Raw genomic sequence first — 23,835 nt, forward strand, 5'->3', positions numbered from 1 at the left:
ATATGAAAACCTGCCTTTAGACACAGTGAAATAGGCTGTTTTGGTTATTGAATGTTCTTAACTGTAGGGGATGTGTGTGTGTGTGTGTGTGTGTGTGTGTGTGTGTGTGTTTTACAGCAATAAGTGTTTACATTGGGGATTGTGCTGGTTTATTCCATATGTTGGCCTGTGATAAATATTAAAATATTAAATTATTCCATTCAAGTTTGGCCCATGTAAATGTTTACATTTCTTTGTACATGGGATTTCGCTGTATTGAAATGTAACCAAACAGAAAGTCTTTGTTCTTGTTTATAAAAATGATGTTAATAGTGACTGCTAGGTATCCCTGGGGCCCTGAGTCCTTGCAACTTTGCTCATGTAAGTTGTACTGGAGGAAGTTATTTTGAATGATGGGTAGATAGTGCATGGGGAAACAGTTGTGATTAAAAAGTGTATAGCAGGATCTATGTTTTTAATATTAAGTGTGACATTAATGTACTATGTGTTATCATTAAAAACTATTCTAGAAAATGTAAATTTGACTTATATTGTTAATGCTATATTCTATAGCACTGTCTCAAAACCCACTGTGGAATGGTTTATATAGGCCTCTGCCTCTGGTATGGGAGGGGGAAGAAAGGAACAGAACAGTTAAGAGATTTTTATCAGGTTTTTATCTCCTCACTGAAAATCTTAGCTCTCAAAACATTTCTAATTTCCCTCATTTGAAGGTTCAAACAGTTTCAAATTACTGCCCATGGATTGTTCTTGACATCCCGAATGGTAAATTTGAGCTGTGGAAATGCTGGAATGTGTTTTTGTGCTTTTCCTGAACAAGGGAATTCAACGGGTAAATTACAGTCATTTACTGGGAGTGTAATTTACTGAGAGCCTTTAGGCAAATGCAGGAGAAAGGACAGCAGCAGAACGGAAAAAACCAGCATAAAAACTGTTTTGTGTATTTTTTCCCTTTTCTCATTAAGTATTTATTCACATAAGAGTTTTATGAATTAATGGATGGTCCTACAATTAAGACAGATAACCTTTATTCATTTTTACCACTGATAGATCAAGTATTTCAGATAGTGATTGCTGTGTGAAAATTACAACTTGAACATTTCTGAAAAATTTTTTTATTTTGCATTTAAATCCGTCTTTGCCTTATTGAAGACTTGAAGACTTTAAAGAGACATTACTTGTCTTCAGAATGATTATAGACTTCACTAATTTAGATTTTCACTATACAGCAGTTCAAATAATAAAAGTTTTTAATTTTGTTGGTGGACAAATTAGTAAAAAGGCTTTTCATGCTTTGGTCTTGGAAAATTACTATTCTACTTTTGTCACATATCATAGATGAATCTCATTTTAAGAAGAAGACAACCCAGACCATTTTGGTTGTATGCACAGCTTTCAACCAACACAAGATAAATAACCCGGCCATTTTATTAAATTGTTGAAGAGAAATTTTATGAAATTGTCAACTAATTCTTTATAATATAAATATATAAACATTTGTGGTAATTCTTATAAACAGTTCTGACCAATTCCTTTCATGAAAAACAGAGTGCTCTGTAGTAATTGCTAAGCAAACAGAAAGCTGTGTTGCAAAGTGGTTTTGTATAGCATATTGTAATTTGACACTTAAGTTGTGCCCTGCATTACCCTGTGTCATAATTGATGGCTAAAGAAAAGCACATGCTATGCTAATCATTTGTTAGAATAGCTTGTTAAATTGTGGTTGCCAATTTAAAATAAACTATGGAATGCTTGTCTGTATTTTAAGGTTTTGTAGCCTACAGTTTTAAACAGTCATTTTGAAGCTGTTTTTTTTTAACTTTATGTTGCGTATGCACGATTCTGCCTTTGCACACAAGGTCAGCATGTTTGCCAATTTAACAACATATTATCAAGAACAAAATCAATGAGCTCCAGGTTTCACATGAGTATCTCAAGGGACTTTTCTGTGTGTTTTTGTTTTTTTTGTGTATTGATCCTTAATTTGGTATCTTTTAAAAAACAGTAAAATTGATATACATGAGATTTTAAGTTCTTAAAAGTAAAAAGTTCCAGAATTAGAAAGCTAATTTAGTTGTTATTAGAAAGTAAGGGTAAATTTATCTCATATTTATCAAGCATAGTGTCTGGACATAAAGCAGCATTTGTTAATATAGAAGTTATTAACTACAAAATGCCAATAAGAATTTTAGTGCAGTAAAATGAGGTTCAGGAGATAGATTACTGTGCATAATCAGCTTGTGAATTCTCATTTTTTAAGTGCAAATGTGTGATGAGTCAGTTATATCATGTAAAGAGAGAGGAATCCAAACTTGGTGGAAATGTTGACTTACATGATAGGTATACATGATAGACGTCTACCACTAGTAAAAGAACTGAAGCATGGTGAGGAATATGTGCATTTAGACATAAAAGAAATGTTACCTCTGTGGAGAAAAATGATTTAATGTGGGTTATTCATTTTTAAGAGATTAAAAATGACTTGAATATAATACCTTTAATTTGTAATAATGGTCTGACGGGCTGCTTCCTGTCTAAAGTAAACCTTTTGATCGGCATGTCCATTTTGATCTGTTCTGTCGTGTAGTGTACTGAATTATTTTCAGTTATTGTACCTATATTTAATTAAGCCAGTAAAGACATGCAGATGGATTTAGCTCTCAATCATTCAGTAGACAAATACGTGTAAGGTTATTCTGTAGCATACAATTGACCCTTTGTGTGGAGGAATTCCTTGAGAACATTCAGGATTAAGTCACTCTGCTGTAGAAGAGAGGCAGCATACACGCTTTACCAGAAACAGACACTCTCACTTGATGACATGTTTTGGGAGGGATACGATTTGATATTTCTTTTCTTTCTTTCTTTTTCTTTTCTTTCTTTTTTTTTTTTTTTTTTTTTTTGGTTCCTTAACACCAAACACACTCTGGAGTTAAAATTTGCAACCATAGTCTTTTTTTCTTGTTGAATATTTTTTTTTTTTGGCTGTTTGTTTTCTAATGTATTTCCTCTCCTAAATTGTGTAAAAACTTTATATTAGTAAAGTTTTGGACCTGTTTACTTACTCATTATAAAAACAGCATTAACGAAACTGGCAATTAATTTGTTCATAAATGTATAATGCCCTGTTTTAGTCTAAATGAATTCTAGTAACTGTTTATATTTGAGATATAAATTCTTGATTTTAAAAATAATTTTTATGGCAGGCCAATATACTAGTCTGGACTGGAAAGTGTAAGCAGGATTGGGTGCTAATTTAGGTCAGGCTGCATTCAGATTTGGGAAGTCACCTTTTCAGCTCCTTTGGAAAAGAGGACACATCCAATATGGAATATTCTGGATGATTATGAGTATGAAGTGAAAATGTTTTTTCCAAATATGTACATTTTCGGGTGTAAAATATGCTTTGGGAATTTAGTCTTTATTTTGACTTTTAGGTATTCTCACCCACAGCAGGTTATGAAAGGGAAAAGTCGGTGACCACGTATTACAATAAAATGGCCTTAACGTAATTTGGAAGTGGATAACAGCCCTATACACCAGGCACCTTATTGCAAGGCTCTTATCATCCCCAGGAACGTAGGCCTTAATTTCAGTTAAGTGTGGGATCGCCCACATTCCCCATGGTTTCTTGGAATAACTCACTGACCCGTGGAGAGGTGTCTCCTGGCCCAGGCCTTTCCCTCTCTGGCTGTGGGCTGTTGAAGGGCGTCTGCACACATGGGGAGCAGGGACGCTTGCACACGCACGGGCCGAGCCACGGCTCGCCTGGCAGTGCACACACGCAGCGGCCTCGCCCCTTTCCTCCAGTCCCGAGTTCTGCATAAAGATGTGTTAGAAATCTCGTTCCTAAAAGATCTAGAGCGATAAATAATGGATGTATGGGAGCTCAGTTTAAGCTCGAATTTTCTTTCCTCAGTAGTTTTTGTTCTCAATCACCTTGATGAAACAATCTTGAAGCCGCTCCGCTCTCCGTGGCATTTGCAATGAGTCCCTGACAGGCTGATTTTCCACCCCTGTTGTGATGCTGCTTTCTCTAGTTAATATTCCTGTGTAAGTGTCGCACAAAAGTAAACCCAAAGAGCCCGCACATGACACGGAGGCTGCTCCATTTACATTAATTATGCAGTCAGGGCGGTGAGAATTCGCTGTCAGCCAGCGGGGCGGGGGCACGCCGCGGCGGGGAGCGGGGCCGGGCCGCGGGGCCTCCCGGCGCGAACGCGGGAGGGGGAGCCAGATCGCCGCCCGCCGCTCCGCGGCTCCGCGGCTCCGCGCCGCGAGAACAATGGGCGCGCCCGAAGCCCGTCCGCGGTCGCGCTGCCCGGCGCGCCCCGAAAGCCGCGGGGCAGAGCGCCCCGAGCGGTCCCCCGCGCTGGCGGCCCCGACTGCGCCCAGCGGTAGCAGCTGACCCTAGCGGGCTGGCCGCCGGCCTTGTGCCCTGTGGTCAGCACCCACTGCGAGTCAGAACGTCTCTGTGGTCCCAAAGTTAGTGCTTTTCCAGTCCAAACCAGAAACTTGATTTGAGGCCTGGCAACGGTTGAGGATGCATTTTCTTGATTTCAAACATCTGGGCTGCTGCCGACTTCGGTTTCTCAGAAGACGACTGCATAATCACCATGTGAACATTTTCAACAGATAGGAAAAAATTCCCAAGCAACTCCAAAACAATGGTGGTTGAGGAAAAAAAAAACCCTTCACCATAAGTATGAAACATCTTCTGGGAGGTTTTCCCACCGTCATTGGCTCTGAAGTATTCTAACTTAATGACTGTGTTTTTCAATGAGAGACTGAATTCCAAAGGGAATTCCACAGAGAATTTAAATGTCCAAACATTTTTTGAGTACCTACTATGTCCTAGGTGATGGGAAATTATTACCTCATTATTACTGGTTGGAAAACATTCCAGAAAACCAAAATTATTGCTCTTTCCAGGATTTAAATACGAACACTATAGAAAAATTGCTGTTGTGGCCACTGCCTTCCCCCATCCCACCCCCAGTGACTTGGCTCTAGTCAAGAAATATTGGGAATGGTAGGGAGAATAAATGTGCTTTCTCTGTTCTTTTTGTACTTTTAAAGAATATCACAAAGATTATTGTGCAGTATTTCTACAATGTAGTGTGTACATCTAATTGTGTGGGACTGGAATTGTATGTTTGCAGGGAATGACTAGCCAAGTATCTGAGACAGCAGAACAACAGAGCACTGAGATTTGAAAAGATTAAAAAAAGAAATTTTTAAAAGCCTTGCCCCTTTTTAGATTGACAAAACAATTCCATGGTAATATTTTGTGCTTTTCTTTAAAATAAAGGATTGTGTGCACAGCATTTCATGAGTAAATCCTGTCACATTTGGCCAGGAGCAATCACACTGAAAATTTTTCCAAAAGGAACTAGGCCATCCTTTCAAGGCCATGTGTAGTTGCCAACCATGATGACATTTAGCTCTATCCTAGCCAAAGTCGTAATTTCTGAAGAACCCAGTCTAGTACCTTTATCTTTTTCTTTCTTTCTATGTATGAAATAGATAACATGTATTACTTTTAAAATGTTTAATACTCTTTTCTGACATTTGTACTGTGCACTTGTTCCAAAAATGAACTATTTTCAAAAACAAATGACATTTGTTTCCTTGGCCTATGAGGAAAACATTGATCTTTCCATATAATACATATTTTAAAAGTCACTTTTAAGTACTTACAATTTACTATTATAGATAACCATTTATTTTCTCAAGTGAAATATGTAAAGATGCAACTATCTAAAATGAATGCTGAATCATTAGAAGTTGGTATCTGACCATTTGTGACTTAGAAAATGGCAGTTTCATGAGGTTCAATCAAATAGGCAGTATTGGTAACAGGTACATGAAATGAAAAAGCGGAGAAGAAAGTACTTAGGCACTTACAGCCATTGTGTAAAAATGTATGGATGTACAAAAGATTGCAATTTGATGTTACACAAATAGAATAAAATGTTTATAGAGTTCATTTTTTTCTCCTACTACATTACTTGAACCCACAATGAAACAAAAATTCAAAAGTTTGTTTTCTTTTAAGCCTTAGGTAAAACATCTCTGTTCTTTAAAAATGACAAAATTTAAAACATATACCAAATGTAGCCATTTAACCATGAGCCCTTGGAATTTTAACCACGTGTATCTATGTATCATTATCTATTCATATCCTAAGTTTGTAGTCTCAGAATTTTGTATTTTGACTCTGTTTCTATTCTATTTAAGAGTTTAGGGACTACTATTATGTGCATTTCATCTTTAATTTTACCCATATGTAAAGGGAGCTTCCAAAATTAGGCCTACCAGTTCAATCAGCATTTTATTTTATTTTAATTTAATTTAATTTAATTTTAATTTTTTTGAGACGGAGTCTCACTCTGTCCCCAAGACTGGAGTGCATTGGCGTGATCCTGGCTCACTGCAACCTCCGTTTCCCAGATTCAAGTGATTCTCCTGCCTCAGCCTCCCAAATAGCTGGGATTACAGGCGCATACCATGCCCGGCTAAGTTTTGTATGTTTTTTTAGTAGACATGGGGTTTTGTTATGTTGGTCAGGTTGATCTCGAACTCCTGACCTCAAGGGATCTGCCCGCCACGGCCTCCCAAAGTGCTGGGATTAGAGGTGTGAGCCACCACTCCCGGCCTCAATCAGCATTTTGATTGGAACTGTATTTACAACTATGGATCAACTTTCTTTCTACCCACTCAGAACAGTTTGTATCATAATATCATTTACATAATGGTTTGCTTTTGATGCTATCATCTGTGAGATTTTTATCTCCAAGATAAATTTCCAAAATAAGTTAATTTTTAAAATCAGAAAGCAGAAGTGATAAATTATGAATATACTTATTTTAAAAATATTCAAATAAGATACTCACCAAAAAAATCATATTCTTACATGGTATCATTAGCTTTGACATCATTGTATGGTGCCAGATTATAGTGATATGAAGCTTATGATACTATTTCACATTTTTATGCACTAAATAAAAACCTGCCCTGTGTTTTATTACAAAGTAGGTGGCCTGAAGGAAAAATATATGTATTCTTTCCTTTTGGTATAAAATATGCATTTGGGCTTCTCATTTCATCCCCAATCTGTGTTATTCCTTAAAAATGCAGAACTGCCTGAAGTCCTCTTTAATATTTAATTCAACAACTTTTTAATCTGTCATTATGCTGTGATGAAGTAAGCATCAAGTGTCGCTGAAAAAGATTAAATTATACTTGGAAATAGGAATTGAAATGATTTAGGGTTGGAGGCTGAGTATTTGCTTTGCACAAGTAATAATAATAGTAGCTTGGGTGAAGAAGGGCTTTGGTTTGGCTTTAATGTCTTTGCCTCGCTGTGCTCCCCTGTGGCTCCCCCTGATTTACGCTAGCATTATAAAGCTTTATTTTATTTAAATGGAGGTAGAAAGTGGAAATTACTACACTACAATACATTAATTACTCCATACTATTTCTTTGTACTGATTTCCCTTTTTTCTGTAAACATCATAAACAATGATGCAACCTACCCAATGGATAGCAGCTGTAAGCAATCCTGTACTTCTTGTTAACAAGCTTATTTTAGAAAGGAAAAGCAGTAATAATTAATATCAATCTATGCCAATAGTGAGAAGCAAAAGAACATTTATGCTTTCCCTTTCATAGGGAATGATGTCCTACATAAGAATAAGTTGTGACAGTATATGTTAATATTTTAACTGTTGCATTTTACTTTTGCTTTTAAAATTGAGACTTTAATCTGTGGATTCTTTTGCACTTAGAGACAAAGGTATAAACTTTCAGACCTCTTAGGGGTTCTTGAGTTGCTCAACAGGTGATGAATAAAGACTAAACTCTTTGGAGTACTTGGTCTCTACATATCTTCAGATCTTCTGTCATCTGGAAATCTATCCAGTGGCTTCTGGCTGCCCAGGCTTATTTTTAATCAAGTTCTATGGCTCTGCCTACACGAGGCCAAAGCAATCAGTGTTTAGTGGAGAAAACTAATTGAGAAATTATTTGATCAAATACACAGAAGAGCCCCATGTGGTTGTTTGAAAGAATGCTGTATTTCATTTTTATTGTAATGCATGTGCGTTGGTGGCTTATATGTACACTCTGGCTCTCTGTCTGTAATGAATGTCTTCAGAACATAACTTCATTTGTCATGATTTGGCATGATGACAGTCCTTTTCAGAATAAGCCTGAAAATAGACTAAAATCTTGATGTGCAGCACACCTGTTAGAATATTCACGCTTAGGAATCCAGTTGTATCTGTATTTCAGATGTGCACTTCCCTAGCATTATGGCCTATCATAGAACAATAATAAAGAGAAAGGGCCTCCTCCTTACTTTTTCGAAACATTCTAAGTGAGATACAAACTTACTGCAGTAGGTTCAGAGTGATCTATTAACTCCTCAGATTTAAAAAAAAAAAAAAAAAAGTAAAGCTGGCAAAATGTTTTTAAGCTCACAGTTTTTGTTACCTGTTTCTATTATATATCACCATGGCTACATATAGTTGCACAAAGCATAAAACACTTGAAAAAGTACAAAAGACATTTTGCAAATGGTATATTCATTTTTTACAGAAACTATTTTTTGTTGGCAGCTTGAATTAATTTTATACCCTGCATGATGGGATATCCTGAATATTCGCTTATTTACTTTGTCAGTGGATACCCAAGCCATGAAGGGTGGGACAACTGTGTGAGCATCATTCATTAAATACTCACTTCCATTAAATATTTGAAAATAAATTATGTTGTTTTTGACAGTAAATTACTTTGTCGTAGTTTATAAATACATACTTAGAGAACTGAGTCCATAGATTATTTATGATTTAGTGTTTTGATCTAGGATAACCTTTTAAAATAAATCCGTTTTTTAACAGTTGGTCTCTGTTTGCCCACATAATGTTATTCCTATTAAGATATGCATGTGTTAACATGTGCCTTTTTTTTGCTCTAGCACAAGACTAGTTTTTCTGAAACCTAGTGTGCTTGTAGGGTAAAGTAAATGCATGTCTTTGTAGAAGAATAAATAAAAAGAGCAACCTGAGTCAATAAGCGGGTTCAATTCATGCCTACAGCCATGGCGGACAGCTCATTTTGTAGATGTGGGTGTTTTGTTTACATTTATAATGCAGCTTTATTTAATGCTGACAGATATAGCTTGTGGCAAATGATAGTCAGAATGTATGAGCAGTCATAATGCTTCTGTCTTCTTATAGTGTGCTGCTGAAAATAAGCAGTTCACCTCTGTTTTTATTGAGGAAAGGATATGAGACAGCTATAGCTTCGTGAGGCTATTTATTGAGTTGTTTTACTAGCTGTGAACATGCCGCTTTATAGCAGTTGTGAAAATGGACTTTGCTAGTGTGTGGGAAAGGAAATAACATTGCAGTATACAAGGGTAGTAAAAAATCTCTATAAATAATTTTTCAGACTGAGGAATATTCTCATTTAAAGGCAGAATGGGTCGTGATTTTGGGTAGGTGTCAGTCTCCTCAAAAAAGTCACTTGGTTGGGATTCATCATATAATTCAGAGAAAATTCTGATTCTCTAAAATTTAATTGTGCTAGAACTTAAGAAAAGTTTGTATTTATACATCCACCTAGATTTGGCACAGCATTGTGACCTTTGGGGCTTACAGATTTGTGTTAACTGGCTTAAGGATATAAATGATAATAATGTGCAGTAGGCTGCATGTATGTGTGATAAGACATACCTGTAAGCTAATTAATACTATGTTATTTAAGAATGTACACATAATAGAGAAACCTATTTTCACACACTATTTATATATACTGTTTACAGGATTCAGATGTGTAAGTAGCACACAGTTGATGTAAAAATTTTAAAGTATTGGTATTTTGACCCTAAGGATTTATTATTCCAAATAACCCAAAGAAAGTGACAAACTACCACAGAATTTAAACTTGCATTTTCTTTCACCCCTTGGAAATTATAGGCACTCAGTACACCTGGAGCTTTTAGCTCTACAGCAAACTTTTGGCTTTTATACTAGTTTCCTTTTTCATCCACTAAATCTGTCCAGGTCTACTAAAGCTTTTTGATGTAAGTTATTTATTGGCTACCATAATTGTGATAGATATAATACTTTTTATTCTTAAACATAAAAAGAAGAGCATTAGAGCTGTACTTATTTGAAATTTTATTACTTTTCTATTTTATTCAAATGTTCATCATACAGCAGTAAGAACATACACAAATAATATTTTCATGCATACAAAATAATTTAGAAAGCAGTGTGAATCTCAGCAGGTGTTTCTTCCATGTCTGTGTTCAAATTTCTAGGGAACACTGAATATTAAATTGAAATAACCTTCTCTTGATATTATGCACTTAAAGTTCAGTTCATTTCTCAGATAAGGTATTCCTGGACACATATCATTTTCCTCTCATGTAAATAAAAATCACACTACTTAGATTTTAATACTTGCTACTTTACAAAGTAAATCAAACTGCTTCAAAATACTCACTTATTCCCTTTCTTAGTGCTTTTATTAAGGCATTTCTGTTACCACTAAATATATGGATTATAGAGATGCTGTAAAAATGTTCTTATTTCCTTCTCCACTGGCTGATGAAATGGGTTAATCTCTCAATAGAGCTATTTCCTTAATTCACCACCTGTTTTCAAATCCCTAGTAACCGACAAGGTAAGCAGAGAGATTCCTCTGTGTGTGCCTTGTGTACCTATTTCACAGAGAGAAACCTAGAATAAAAAAATTAAGACAAAAATCTTCCTTGAATTTTTTTAAGGGAAAGTTCTTGCTCATTTCAAAAAAGCTGCCATATTTAAATTCTCATTCAGCAGCCCAATTATGTTGCCTACCAGGCATCCTTACAATGGAAATTTTCAACTCAAAGGGCATACCTCTACATAAAGTATATTTATTGCCTTTTTAAAAATGCCCATTTTCCTTCCAGCATATTGTGATAATGTGATAGAGTTGTAACTAATGCAAATTTTATATTTTTGATATAGAAACAAAGGAATTGATTTGATACTTGTAAAACTAAATGTGTGTTTGGCTATTATGGTTAGGATGTCTCAACTGTATATAAGTAATCATTTATTGTTTAAATACAGAAGAGGCTGTAACAAAATGCTGTCAAGAGCCATCACACTCATTAACCTGCAAGCTAATTAGCCTCCTCCTGCCTGATTGCTGACAAGTTCTTCAATCTGAACCCATTGCTGTTGTGTCAGCAGAGAAGCAGAGTGAGGTAGAGGAGGTCTCCGTTAGATGTTTGTGAACAAAGTCTCTGCATTAAAGGTTTGTTTTTTACACTCTAACAAATGTTAGAGCATTCATATCCCAGCTATAATTAAATTGGCAACTCTTAATTACTGTAATTAGTATATTAACTGTTTCCTTTCCTTTTCCTCTATAATTGATTTCAAGAAATTACATGTAATTTAATGTGATTTTAAAAATGTAATCATTGTTTAAAAGGTTTCAATAGTTAAAGATATATCTAAATGCTATTGACTTTTGGAAATAATATGCATAATAAAATCACTTAAATACAGTGTCTTGTCAAAGCCAGTACATATGGGCTTTATATTTGCATGTCTTTTTTTTTTTTTTTTTTTTTCCTGTGCAAACATGACATTCATTCACATTAGAATTTTTTCCCTGTTAGGCTAACATTTCTTAACTAGGTTGCAGATTAGCATTGGAATGATAGGACATTTTGCAAATGCATCTTAAAATATGAATTCATTAATTTGTGGAAGACTAATTCATTTAGAATATCTTCTTGAGGGCAAAAAACATTCATAAGATAGTTTGCTTGTTATGCCATCCAATCAAACTGAAGAACTTATTAAGAGTACCAGAAAAAATAGAGTACATTTTGGATTGGCAAATGATCTGAGTGTGAATTGATGAAGCCTTTTCTGGATTCTCAAAATTATCACTATTATCTCATTCTAGCCAATGTTACTTACAATTTTTCTTTAAAATATTTACATCATTCTCAACAAATTAGTTAGAAGACTAAACCATTCTAAAATGTCACACATACCAGCAAAATGTATTCACATGTCTAAAAAAACCACATACTAAAATTTATTGTACTTCTAGTTTATATAGGGAAAACTGCTATTTGAGGGCATCTGATTTAAAAGTATTGGATTGCAGTGAGAAACAGCATCAAAGTTTATGGGAGTTTTCCATAGAAGTGCATGTTTACTCTGTATTAGACATGGCCAGAATTATCATTCACATAGCATCCTGTAAAGATCTTAAACTACGTGAATATATATTTACCACTAACCAACTTAACTAAGCCCTAATTAAGGACTGTTTTAATAAAATTTAAAGTATACTTTCACTTAGTCATTCTTATAATAATTAAGATATTAATGTGACTTACTGTAATTGAAGAATTACCCAATATACTACAAAATACATCCTTCTTTAACAAATATGGCTATTTAAATACAGTAATCTATACGTAAGAATTCTAACTTGAGCCTCAAGTCAACAGTAAATAATTATGATGGAATTGATAATGAGGTTCCTGCTTGCCCTTTAGTTCTTTGGACCTGTGGTCTCTTAGCTAGAAAAAACAGATTTGAGCTCATGAAGCAGTGGTTTTGTACTTTTAGAATAAAATTTATCAGTTGGAAGCTACTGTTCTCACCAGTAAGGTTACTGTCTCCCAACCTCTCCCCACCTCTACCTCTCTTCCCTAGCAGAGCCTGATTCTGATAGAAGAGCAAACTTTTCCCAGAAATTTTCACAGTCTCCTTTGGATTGTGATACACCCTATGTTTTAGCGAATTTAGTGTAATAATGATTCCCATTTGCTTTAGGGAGTAAATAAAATATGTTTTTGGTGTTCAGCCTGGACAATGTAGCAGGATCCCATCTTCTGAAAAAATAGTAAAAGAAAGCTTAAGGGCCTTTTGAATTTTAGGGCCCATTTCAGAATCATTAGGCCACTTATTATAGTTTGTAGTTATAATGTCAGAGAGTCCTGACTAAATTCTGAACTGGTTCAGGAACCTATGGAACATAGCTCAGTCCTCTCATTTGATAGATGAGGGAAATTAGACTCAGGGGTGGCATGACTTGCCCAAGGCTGTACAACCAAATAACAGAGCAGATACGAAGTGAAGATACAGAATGCTGAACCTCTAGTCTACTGCTCTGTTTTATAAATTCAAGTTGTAGCAGATTGATTTAGTACATTCTTTTGGATATTCATGATTGTTTTTATTACAGTTATTTTATATTGAATGTTAAAATTGTTTAAAGCATATAAGTACAATTTTTTAAATGAGTACAAATTTATTGTTTGAACTAGATGGCTAAATTTATGCAAAACATTAAATCTTTTGGAAGAACACACAAGTAATAAAATAGAAACGATTGAATTTGGAACTGATGAGTATGAAAACAAAAACAAAAACAACTCTCAGAAACTCATTTTGACATCAGGAGGTATTTTTCTCCAATAAGTCGTTTGGTAAAAGAAACATCTATGGTGTTGAAAGGAATGCTGCTGTAATGCTTCTAAGGAAGCTAATTGTTTTCCAAAAAACTTATGAGATGATAGGCTTTTAGGTCATATGCCTAGTTTGTTTTCTCCCTTATTGTGTACTTCACATTCTTTAGATGATGGAGGTGGTGGGGGGAGCGGGGGAGAGAGAGCTCACCCACAGGCAGGGGAGGTTGTTGTCAGAGGGTAGGTACATGAAGAGAGGGGAGTAGAGCACAAATCAGACAGCTTCAAAATGCAGTTGATAGTCTTACAGCCTTTTGGTCAGCTGGCGAAGATTTGAATGCCTCATTTGCCAGAACATAATATAGACTCTCCTTCACTCTGCAGTTTCTGCAAAGTTAAGATTAGAACGAGGAGTCTTCATTTTTAAAAAGAGAAGACAATTTGTCCAAACACTTCATGTGAAAATAAATTATTTGAATTTTGGTACATCTTAAGTGACAAAGGTAATATTTCCTATTAAATCTATATGTGCTTGTCTAGAAGTAATTGAGAATTGGAGGCATTGTTTTTTGTAAAACTGTGTTGATATTGGTTTAGCAACTCTGTATACGTAACTATTAAAGAGCCCCCCAAAAGTATTTTCTTGATATTGGCTTTCATTTATAAACCAGAATAATTCTGAATGTTTATAGTAATGGGAGATAACCCAAGGCAAATTTAATTTTAAATTGGGCTTTTGCTTAATGTATTATTCATAGTATTGTATCATCAGTTAAGCATATCTCTGACAATATACTTAAAACTTAACTTTAATAGTAATATCCACCCTAATTTGGGTGAGTCAAATAGTGACCTGACATGATTTATTTTGCCTTCTTATTGTAGATAATTTTTTAATAATGATAGGATGGAATTATTTGGTATGCCTTTCTCATTCTTAAACACCCCTCCCCCCCGCACCCCGCCATTTTTTTTTTTTTTAACACTTCACCATTTTTTGCTGCATGACCTGGTTTTGCATTTTTCTGATTCTCTGTTCATCTAATTAGTATGTTCTAAAAAGACCTGGACCACTTATTGTACAGAGATGTAGCCTGTGGGTATTTAATAAGGAGCTTTCAGTGCTACATTTGCATCTTTTGCTTGGGGTCTGAATAGTGAATTACCTTTAAGATCATTAGAAGCACTGCTGTATTGTTAAAATCAGGCCGCAATATTCTAATGACAGTTTAAAACTTCAGGCTTCCTATGTAACCCAGGTGACCCCAGCATAATTGTATGTAGTGCAAATGACCCTAGGATAAACTGCTGACGTTCAGCTCATTCACAGTGTAGCCTCTATAGGCAGGTGGCTTTACACCCAAACAAACCACAAAGAGATGTAGTGAAAGCAAATGAGTTTTGTCCTAGTTGTGTACACTTATCGTATTATTTATATCGTAATACTAATTCCCAAAATATGACTTGATACCTTTTAAACAGAGACACATCCACCAAGCAATGTGCTGAATGTGGAATGTATTTTATCAGATAACTGGCCATTGTTTTCAGTGTAATACCTGGAAACCAAAAGCTTAAATATGGGGGTCTTCTGCTTTCAGCTTCATCCCATAGGCCAAAACATAGGGAGATACTTTGTTGTTCAGTGATTAAATTATAATTTATTCTCTCTCTAATAAAATATAAGATAACTGTTAGTATTATAGATGCCAAGTGAGAATCCTCAAATCTTTTCTAAAAAATGGTTTCAAATACCTTTTAGAAGCTTATATAGTTTTTAAAGGTTATTTGACACTATCCCAGAATTATAGAATTTGAAAACTGGAAGAAAATTTAATTTAGCACCCCTTTTTGTAAGTTAATATTTCCATTAGTTTTCTTATCTCAAGTTGATGTGATATCTACCTGCTTCCATCAGTAATGCCAGGGAGCTCAAAGGGGGCTGGTAACAAAAGTGATTTGAATAAAGATAATGATAAATTTCATGTTTTAAAATAAATGCTTTTTACTTATAGGCCATTTATAGATTATTATCTAGCATTCAACTGTGTATCTGAGTTTCTTGGCTATATGAAAAACTGAATGAGTATAGGTATTTTTAAACAATAATCTTAGTAGATAATATATTAGTTGATTTAAAATATATAGCAGTTCTACTTCAAAATTGTATTTCTGAAATAACTTTCTTAATGGAGCCTGAAGTTACTGAGACTTTGTTGTGATCAATAGTTTCTGCTGAACAGCTATATATGTATAGGTTTTAGTATAGTACTGTGCATATAGTGGGTACTCAGTAAAGGTTTGTTGACTGAGAGCATAAGTAAAAGGAGATTGAGCTGGAAAGAATGTAAAGGAAGATAATTTGGCTTGAAACATAGTGGGTGTCCTGTAGTTAATTGAACCAGCTAACCAGTTACATGTTTTCCAGAGGGTCTTACTTCCAGTAACAGTTTCAAAGAATGTTACCAAAAAACAACAACAACAACAACAACAACAACAAAAAACCAGGTAGTTATCAATTTGAATCCACCTGGTGGACTGTTTATAATGTGTTTATTTTAGTTGTCTCATCCTTCTACATTCTTTTCTTGTCAGTTCTCAGAGTTCTCCAGATCAAGTGTGAAAAGTAGCTACCTGATCTGACAGGACCTTGCCTAGACCGTGACACCCAGTGTTGTCTTTTCTTTGCCTTTCTTTTAATTGTGTCACCTTCTTTGTTAGAGAAACCCAAATCTTCTGTTTCTTGAAGAAGCTGCTTTCTAAAAACATATCTTTTAGATACCTATTGTGGAAACAAAACAGAACTTGTGGGTTTTTTTTTAAGAGAAATGATGGTTTCTTATATGCAGAGGGGCTGGTAGCGAGGCAAATATTTATACAGAGATGTTTACTCCAAGAACCTAAACTGAAAAATAAAATTAGACTGAATTTTTGGTTAAAGCTAGACCTGGATTGCATGCATATTTGAAAACATTATATAAGGTTTAACAAATTTATGATTAGAGCATTGACCAGTGTTATTCTGTTAAGTAGTTTTGCAGGATTTCTCTTGCAAGAAGAATTTGTTGTACTCGCATTATTGTTTCCTTTGGGATCCTAGACAATGACTCTGTAGTCTGATTCATTAATATTGGTTGTCTTCAGCAGAGAGTATCCAGATTTGACCTGCCAAGTATTAAATTTTTAATGTATTACTAGTTCTTTCACAGAGTAAGGCTTGTCTTTGTTCTTTGTATTTTTGTACCAGTACAGCTTGAATCAGATACAGATTTAATTTGTCGTATCACTAAATATGCCTCATTTAAAACACGTGCAATACAAATATAAAAATGTTTATTGATGAAAATATTTCAATATGAATAGCTACCTTTTAAAATATTTGAAAGTATGCACTTCCAAATTTATTTTGAAAAGTGCCAGGGGGTGCTATGTGCTATGTACAATAAGTTAATTATTATGCTATTAACATTGATGATGTTGAATGTATATTAGTTAATGTGTTAATGACGTGTTAATTACTGTACATGTTGTGAAGACCCTTCAGGCTTGTTCTATGATGCAGCATGTCAACTTGAACTAGACCAAGTAATCTGCAAAGCAGACTGTAACTCTTAAAAATAACACTTGTAAACATAAATTATAAATTAAATTATGCTTTTTATTATTCTTTTTCTTTCTGGTAGAATGAATAAGTAATTCTTCTGCTATCTGCACCTGTTAGAACCCAATACTGTCAGACTCTGTTTTCCCCAAGAGGATTGAAAGAGATTTGTTATGCAATAACTTCTGCTTTGTTTACGCTCTGGCATTTAGTGTATATTTTATATAGATTCATGTGTTTTGCAGCCTGAAAGATCTTTCTTTTTTTGTTTACCAGCTTCATTTAAAATGAAAGACACTCACACTCAGTCTTTGTGTAAGCAGGTGAAAAGTGGCCTTGTTTGATTAGGACTACTAGTTGATACTAAACTAATCTATATATGCACATGTGATTCAGTTATAGCTCTTCAAGTTTAGTTGGCCAAATAGTTGAAATCTCAAGAGACCAGACATAAAAACAAAAAACTCAATGACAATTTCAAATCATTTACAACAGAGGCCAGAATTTGTTGCTGTTTGTGAGAACATGGCATTATATATTTGTTGTCCTTTGCATCAGTGTAGCTTGACACTTTGAAAATGTCAAATATTTGAATTTTATTATTTTAACTTTTGAATTAGTGATTGCCCACTTCTTTCTAATTGTCAATATTTTTGGAAAATACACCTGATGATAATCCTCAAGAGACTAATTCAGAGAAATACAAAATTATAGAATACGATGTTATTCATACAATGGTATTTCTTATTTTTATGTCTTCAAAATCATTGTTTCATATGAAACAAAAGAAGTTAGTTAACGAATGAGCGTTCTCAAATTTACTGAGGGTCTTGTGAGGATGTTTTTTAAATGACCCAAAACCAACTCTTAAAAATACAAAAAATAAAATAGAAATGAGTGTTTCTGTAAGGCAGTTACACTTTGATTCTTTTAGCATAATATGTGTAAGAGGTGGTAAAGAGTTAGTTCAGACCATGAAGCCAGACTGTCCTGCATCCAATCCTAGCCTTTTCACCTTCTAGCTGTGTGACCATGAGCAATGGATCTAACAGTGGTGTACCTCAGTTTCATGATAATTAAAATGGGCTTAATAATAGTACCTACCTCTTAGGGGTGTTGGGATGATTAGTTAATACAGGTAAAGTACTTTGAGTAGTGCCTAGCGCATAGAAAGCTCTCAATAAATGTGAGGTCTTATTATTAACCTACCTTTGATATTATACTAAAAATTATTTGGAAGCATTTAATTTTCACATACTCTTTGATTTCCCTAGGACCCATTTTGAATGTACGTTTTTGGTTTCCAGTCATTATAGTCTCGTACTTCATCAGAGAAACACATCTTATTTTTAATGATGGTTTTATTCCTCCAGTGTTGTTTACATCCACCTGGAGTCATCCCAGATTTTTCCATTCATCTAACCTTGCTTGATTTCCTATAGCACAGCTCTTGCTGAAGATTTATATTGGTATGGAAGGATGTTCTGACCAGGATTTTGGTCTCTCTTGCAAATATTTGTGTATCTCTTGTTTACAGCCCCAGTGTCCTGTTGTAATACCCATGCAAAATGGGATTCTAATAAATCTTGTGCTCAGCATTACACATTGTTTGTTTTAGCTGCCTTCCACTTCATGCTTCCTCCTTTAAGAGCGAGCCATTATGAAAGGTTAGATTCACAGTTAGCAGGCTTTAGCTCTCCCTTTTGAATCAGTGAGGTTGCCGTTTTATTGCTCTCCGACTTACACTTCAGTGATGAGAGTAAACTAGCATCAGATTAAAGGTCAGCAAATCCCATCAAAGAGAGGAATATTAGGGGCAGAGATAGTTGGAGAGGCAGCACACCACTGGGTATTGACAGGGTGATTCCAGGGTATCAGTCAGCAGAATTATAGCTGCCCAGAGAGTCAGTACAGCTTTAATGAGCCTGTGTGAAGAGGAAGAGGGTGGATTTATGTAGTTCCTCATAATTTTCTGTAGAGACTGTTATTGCAGACATTCTGTGGAGTGTTCTGGTCTTTCATTTAATTCAAAGGTCCTGGAGCTTATCCATCCTCTAAATTCCTTTTTGTTAGCTCAAATCAAAGTTGACATTTCCATAGTTTACCACCTAAAACACCCAGTTCAAAATCAGGTCTCTTTAGGCAATTTTGAAATCTGTATATTGTTAATATAAATCTATAATCATATTTATCATAGTGCATGCATATTTCCTCTTCAGAGAAGTGGGTTGAATAATGAACATTTCTTTTCATAACTAAGCAACAAGGGAAGAGGTAAATTTACACATTGCCCTCTAACTGGGAAAAAAACCTGATTATGTTATGGTGCTTTTCAGCAATCTTAATGTTCATCCTCCTTAAACTGACTTTCCTAATTAATTGTTTATCTGTCCATTTGTTTGTAGCCCATCTCACCCTTTATGCCACCAATACCCATCCTCCTAACTGGAAAATAGTTCTTTTAATCCCTGGAGGGAAAATGTTTTTAATTGTTCTAATGAGGAATACTGCATTTAATTGCCGTTATTTTCAGTTCCACCTTGATTTTGATGTCTTTACAGTGAATTTGACTCACATTAATTTCTTATCAGAGGGAGATTAAATCTATGTGGTTTTGAGATCTGGACTATGCTTTGAGAAGTCAGATGTTTGTGAAAAATGTCTTTGGATTTTTAATCTTTTTTCTTCTGATTTCTTTGCTGTAGATTAGTTACCTAAAGGGTTAATGAAAGATATATTGATTTTTTTAGTTATGTTTTTATTTATTCATCACCATGAAAATTTATCAATTATCAGTTGTGAAAAATTGTGAATACACTTGCACTAGAATGTTTCATTTTATTACCTAGTTAAACCGCCCCTTTTTGTAATTTGTATTTAAGAATATGCTGTTTTGATTATATTTCTAAGTAAATAAATTTTTCCATTATTAACATAGAAGTCTTGTTTGTGTTATTTGCTGCTAGGAAGATGCTCTGAAGCCTCTGTCATTGTCCTTTGCTTGTCATGTGGGTGGTTGTGCTTTTTAGATACTTGCATGGTTTTTAATGTGAGAGCATAATGGATATGATACTACCATGAGAAGCCCTAATATCCTTTTTGAAGTTCACCATTGACTGAAACATCTATAGTACTTACAGCAAAATAGAAACTTAAGAGAGATGCATAAAGACGAACATTACATAGGAATATAGAAGCCATTTTTAGTCATTAATTAGATGCTGTATTTAAAGAGCCAGCACACTTTAAAATCATGTGGAAAGTCTAGTAAAGTTCATGTTTCCTATAATCATGCCATGCTTCACAAAGCCTTTTCAATAAAACTGAGTCTGTGTCCTTTATAATAATACAGATAAAACTTTATGCTGTGCTGTTACATTGGAATGTACTGAGAATGCCAATGACCCTCATGCCGTATTTACTAGCATGCTATTGTGAGCAGTGCCTGTGCATCAAGATAATTTGGCATTGCAAAAACAATAAAATGGGCATTCCTTCCTGCAAGAGGAAAAAGAGAACCAGTGAGTATCTGCTATTCATAATGAAGTCAAGTGACTGTAATTTATATATTCACTTTTGAAAATTTTAGAGAAAAGGGAAAGAAGATGGTTACAGGAAAGGAAATGAATACAAAGATAAGCATGAGATTAATTATCTGATAGGGGCAGGGTTCTTGCTCCCATGAAGGACATATGAATGACATTTACTGATCACCTTAAAGTACAAAGTAAGTATATATGGTATTTTAAAATTCAAGTGGGGTCTAGTATTTTCATTTGAGAAAAATTATGAATAAAAATCTCTCCCCATTGGTAGTTTCTGACCAAAAATTTTGTGTCATATGTGTGTGATACTATAGGTATGTATCATCCTATCTGTATGGTTTTTAAAAATACCATTCATTTCAGCTGTGGATTATTTGAATAAAGATTTCTAAAATACTAATTGAGAGGATGTGTAGCTTTGGTGAAAATTTAACCAATTTAACAAGAACACTGAAGCCAGTTATAACATCTTAATGAGTACATTTGTAGGAAGAAGAGTCCTTATTTCAGAACAAATCAGCAGCACCATTCTATGTGTTTTTCTACACATGGCTATTCTTTACATTTCTGTGCTCATTTGAAACGTGTGACCAGAGACCACTAATAATGAGCAACTATCATGAGTGTTTCATCATCAGCACACATCAAAATGGCGTTCTACTTCTGGAAGTTATAAGAGAGTAAAAGTAACACAAATGAGCAAAGGAAGGAACCAGAAACTTAGGTCATAATAATTGAGATGGCTAAAAGCAATAAAACTATATCCTATTAAAATGTGTTGCAAAATAATAACAAAACCTATGGTAAATAAATTTTGATATCTAAAAATGCCAGAATTTTAAAAAAAGATCAGATTTGACCATGTGATGAATATTATGAGAAATTAGATAAACATTTTGATTGTAGGACAGATATGTTTCAGATTATACTTCAAGATTATAATGTTCTCGCCAGGCACGGTGACTCACGCCTGTAATCCCAGCACTTTGGGAGGCCAAGGCAGGTGGATCACAAGGTCAGGAGATCGAGACCATCCTGGCTAAGACGGTGAAACCCCGTCTCTACTAAAATACGAAAAATTAGCCGGGCGTGGTGGCGGGCGCCTGTAGTCCCAGCTACTCGGGAGGCTGAGGCAGGAGAATGGCATGAACCCGGGACGTGGAGGTTGCAGTGAGCCGAGATTGTGCAACTATACTCCAGCCTGGGCGACAGAGCGAGACTCCATCTCAAAAAAAAAAGATTAGAATGTTCCATTTTTACCAATGATATGAAGTAACTACTTATTTGACTTTAGAAAATGTAGTATTTTAATTAAAAAATAGCCGGGCGCGGTGGCTCAAGCCTGTAATCCCAGCACTTTGGGAGGCCGAGACGGGCGGATCACGAGGTCAGGAGATCGAGACCATCCTGGCTAACACGGTGAAACCCCGTCTCTACTAAGAAATACAAAAAAAAAACTAGCCGGGCGAGGTGGCGGGCGCCTGTAGTCCCAGCTACTTGGGAGGCTGAGGCCGGAGAATGGCGTGAACCCGGGAGGCGGAGCTTGCAGTGAGCTGAGATCCGGCCACTGCACTCCGGCCTGGGCTACAGAGCGAGACTTCGTCTAAAAATAATAATAATAATAATAATAATAATTTAATTCATATGATTTAAAGTGAGTACCACTGTTATTTTTTAAAGTGACAATTATATGTCAGGAACTATTTTAGGCATTTTATGTCTTTGAACATCATAGTGATTCTTCAGTTGGTGGTATCCCTGTTTACAGACAATGAACCAGGGGACCTTCTACAGTCACATGGTTAATAAGTGATAGTTAGAATTTGAATCTAGGTTACTCTGACTCCAAAGCCATGTACTCCAGTATTGTAGTTTATTTGTGTTATAGTTGCAAAGTGAATTTAAAATCCAGTATTATAACCTATTTCTCTAGGTATCTGAGGTGTAGTGGAATGAATCCTGGACTTAGAGAAAGAGAGACCCATGTTTAAATCTTTGTTTTCCCATTACTTGCCATGTGATCTTGGGCTCTAAAGTCACTTAACCTCTTTGAAATTTGATTTTCTTGTCTACAAATGAGGCCAATGACATCCACCCTGTAAGGTTATTTTAAAAATCAAATGAGAGTGAGCATGTGAAGGATACAGATGCTGCTTGGCATGTAGTATGTATGCTCAATGTGTTTGAATTTGAACACAGAGGATTTTTAGGCTAAGTAATAGAATGATTCCAAGTACTAACAGTGTCAGATTATCATATTAATAGCTGGAAAGTAAGAAAGTTAAAGCCACCTATGTAAGAAACAGAAAGACAGAAAACATTTGCTTTTTGGCAGAAACATCTTGTATTGTGAACTGGGTCTGGGAGGAACTTACTGAAGTCTGGAAGATCGGTCTTCCAGAAAATAGAGCAGTGAGGGAAGCAGCTGTGTGAAGAGGCACACATGATGCCCTCGGTGTTAGAGGGAGCAGGCGCACAGTGTAGTGTTATCCCATTCACAGCATGGCAGTGATCTTAACTGACAAGACAGGAAATGGAAGTGCCATGGCGATCTCATTCTTCAGGGAGAAAAGGCGAGGGAGCAGAATGTGGGAATGGGGGAACATAAGGATTGCATGGTTTGTGTAAACAAATGCTGAAGAGTCCTGGAGATGCACTCTTAATAATATGAGTATTAATAATAGAAGAGGACTCATTGGTTTCTATGGAAGTCCAGATGTAGACCTCTAGCATTTTCTGATGAGGAGATCCCAGGCATGTGGTAAAATTTAAAGGATATCATCAGCACATTAGATCATTAGGTCACTGGTAAACAGACAGAGTAGCTGGGGTCACAAAGACCCATAGGGATTAAAGCCAGGATTTTAATTCTTTCCCCTTAGATTCTGAAACTCATTGCTTTCCCTTTAAATAGTGCTGTGTTTTTTTTTTTTTCCTTTTCAAATTTAGTTGTCATATTTACCAATCCTAAAAATTTATTCAATAGAGCATTTTGTTTGAACATCTATTCCTTTGGATAAAAAGAAAATGGCCGTTTCCTTTTTTCCCACCACTTGTAATAATTTCCTTTAGGAGCAGAGCACAGGTAACCCTTTGTGCTAATATGTGTGAGAAACATGGCCCGTTTTTTCCTTCATCCTTTTTTCACTGTCTCATGCAAGCATAGCATACTTCATATCTTGCCCTAGCCC

At 35.3% G+C, this 23,835-nt stretch overlaps 1 protein-coding gene across 3 annotated transcripts in view; it reads left to right on the forward strand.

Moving 5' to 3' along the window:
* The window catches only part of PBX3 (PBX homeobox 3), a 225,849-nt gene that overhangs the window by 142,394 nt on the left and 59,620 nt on the right, over positions 1-23,835 (forward strand). Inside the window, exons 1-2 of one of the 3 annotated variants that reach the window (XM_021927649.2) lie at positions 11,480-16,006; positions 20,452-20,620. The exons of the other annotated variants lie outside the window; for them this stretch is intronic. Of the exons in view, the coding sequence (XP_021783341.1) occupies positions 20,494-20,620 (127 nt within the window). The 5' untranslated portion in view covers positions 11,480-16,006; positions 20,452-20,493. Of the gene's footprint in view, positions 1-11,479; positions 16,007-20,451; positions 20,621-23,835 lie in introns of those variants that run through there. 3 annotated transcript variants of the gene reach the window in all.

The sequence above is a fragment of the Papio anubis genome, chromosome 13, assembly GCF_008728515.1.
Source record: "Papio anubis isolate 15944 chromosome 13, Panubis1.0, whole genome shotgun sequence".
In the NCBI taxonomy this organism is placed as follows: Eukaryota; Metazoa; Chordata; class Mammalia; order Primates; family Cercopithecidae; genus Papio; species Papio anubis.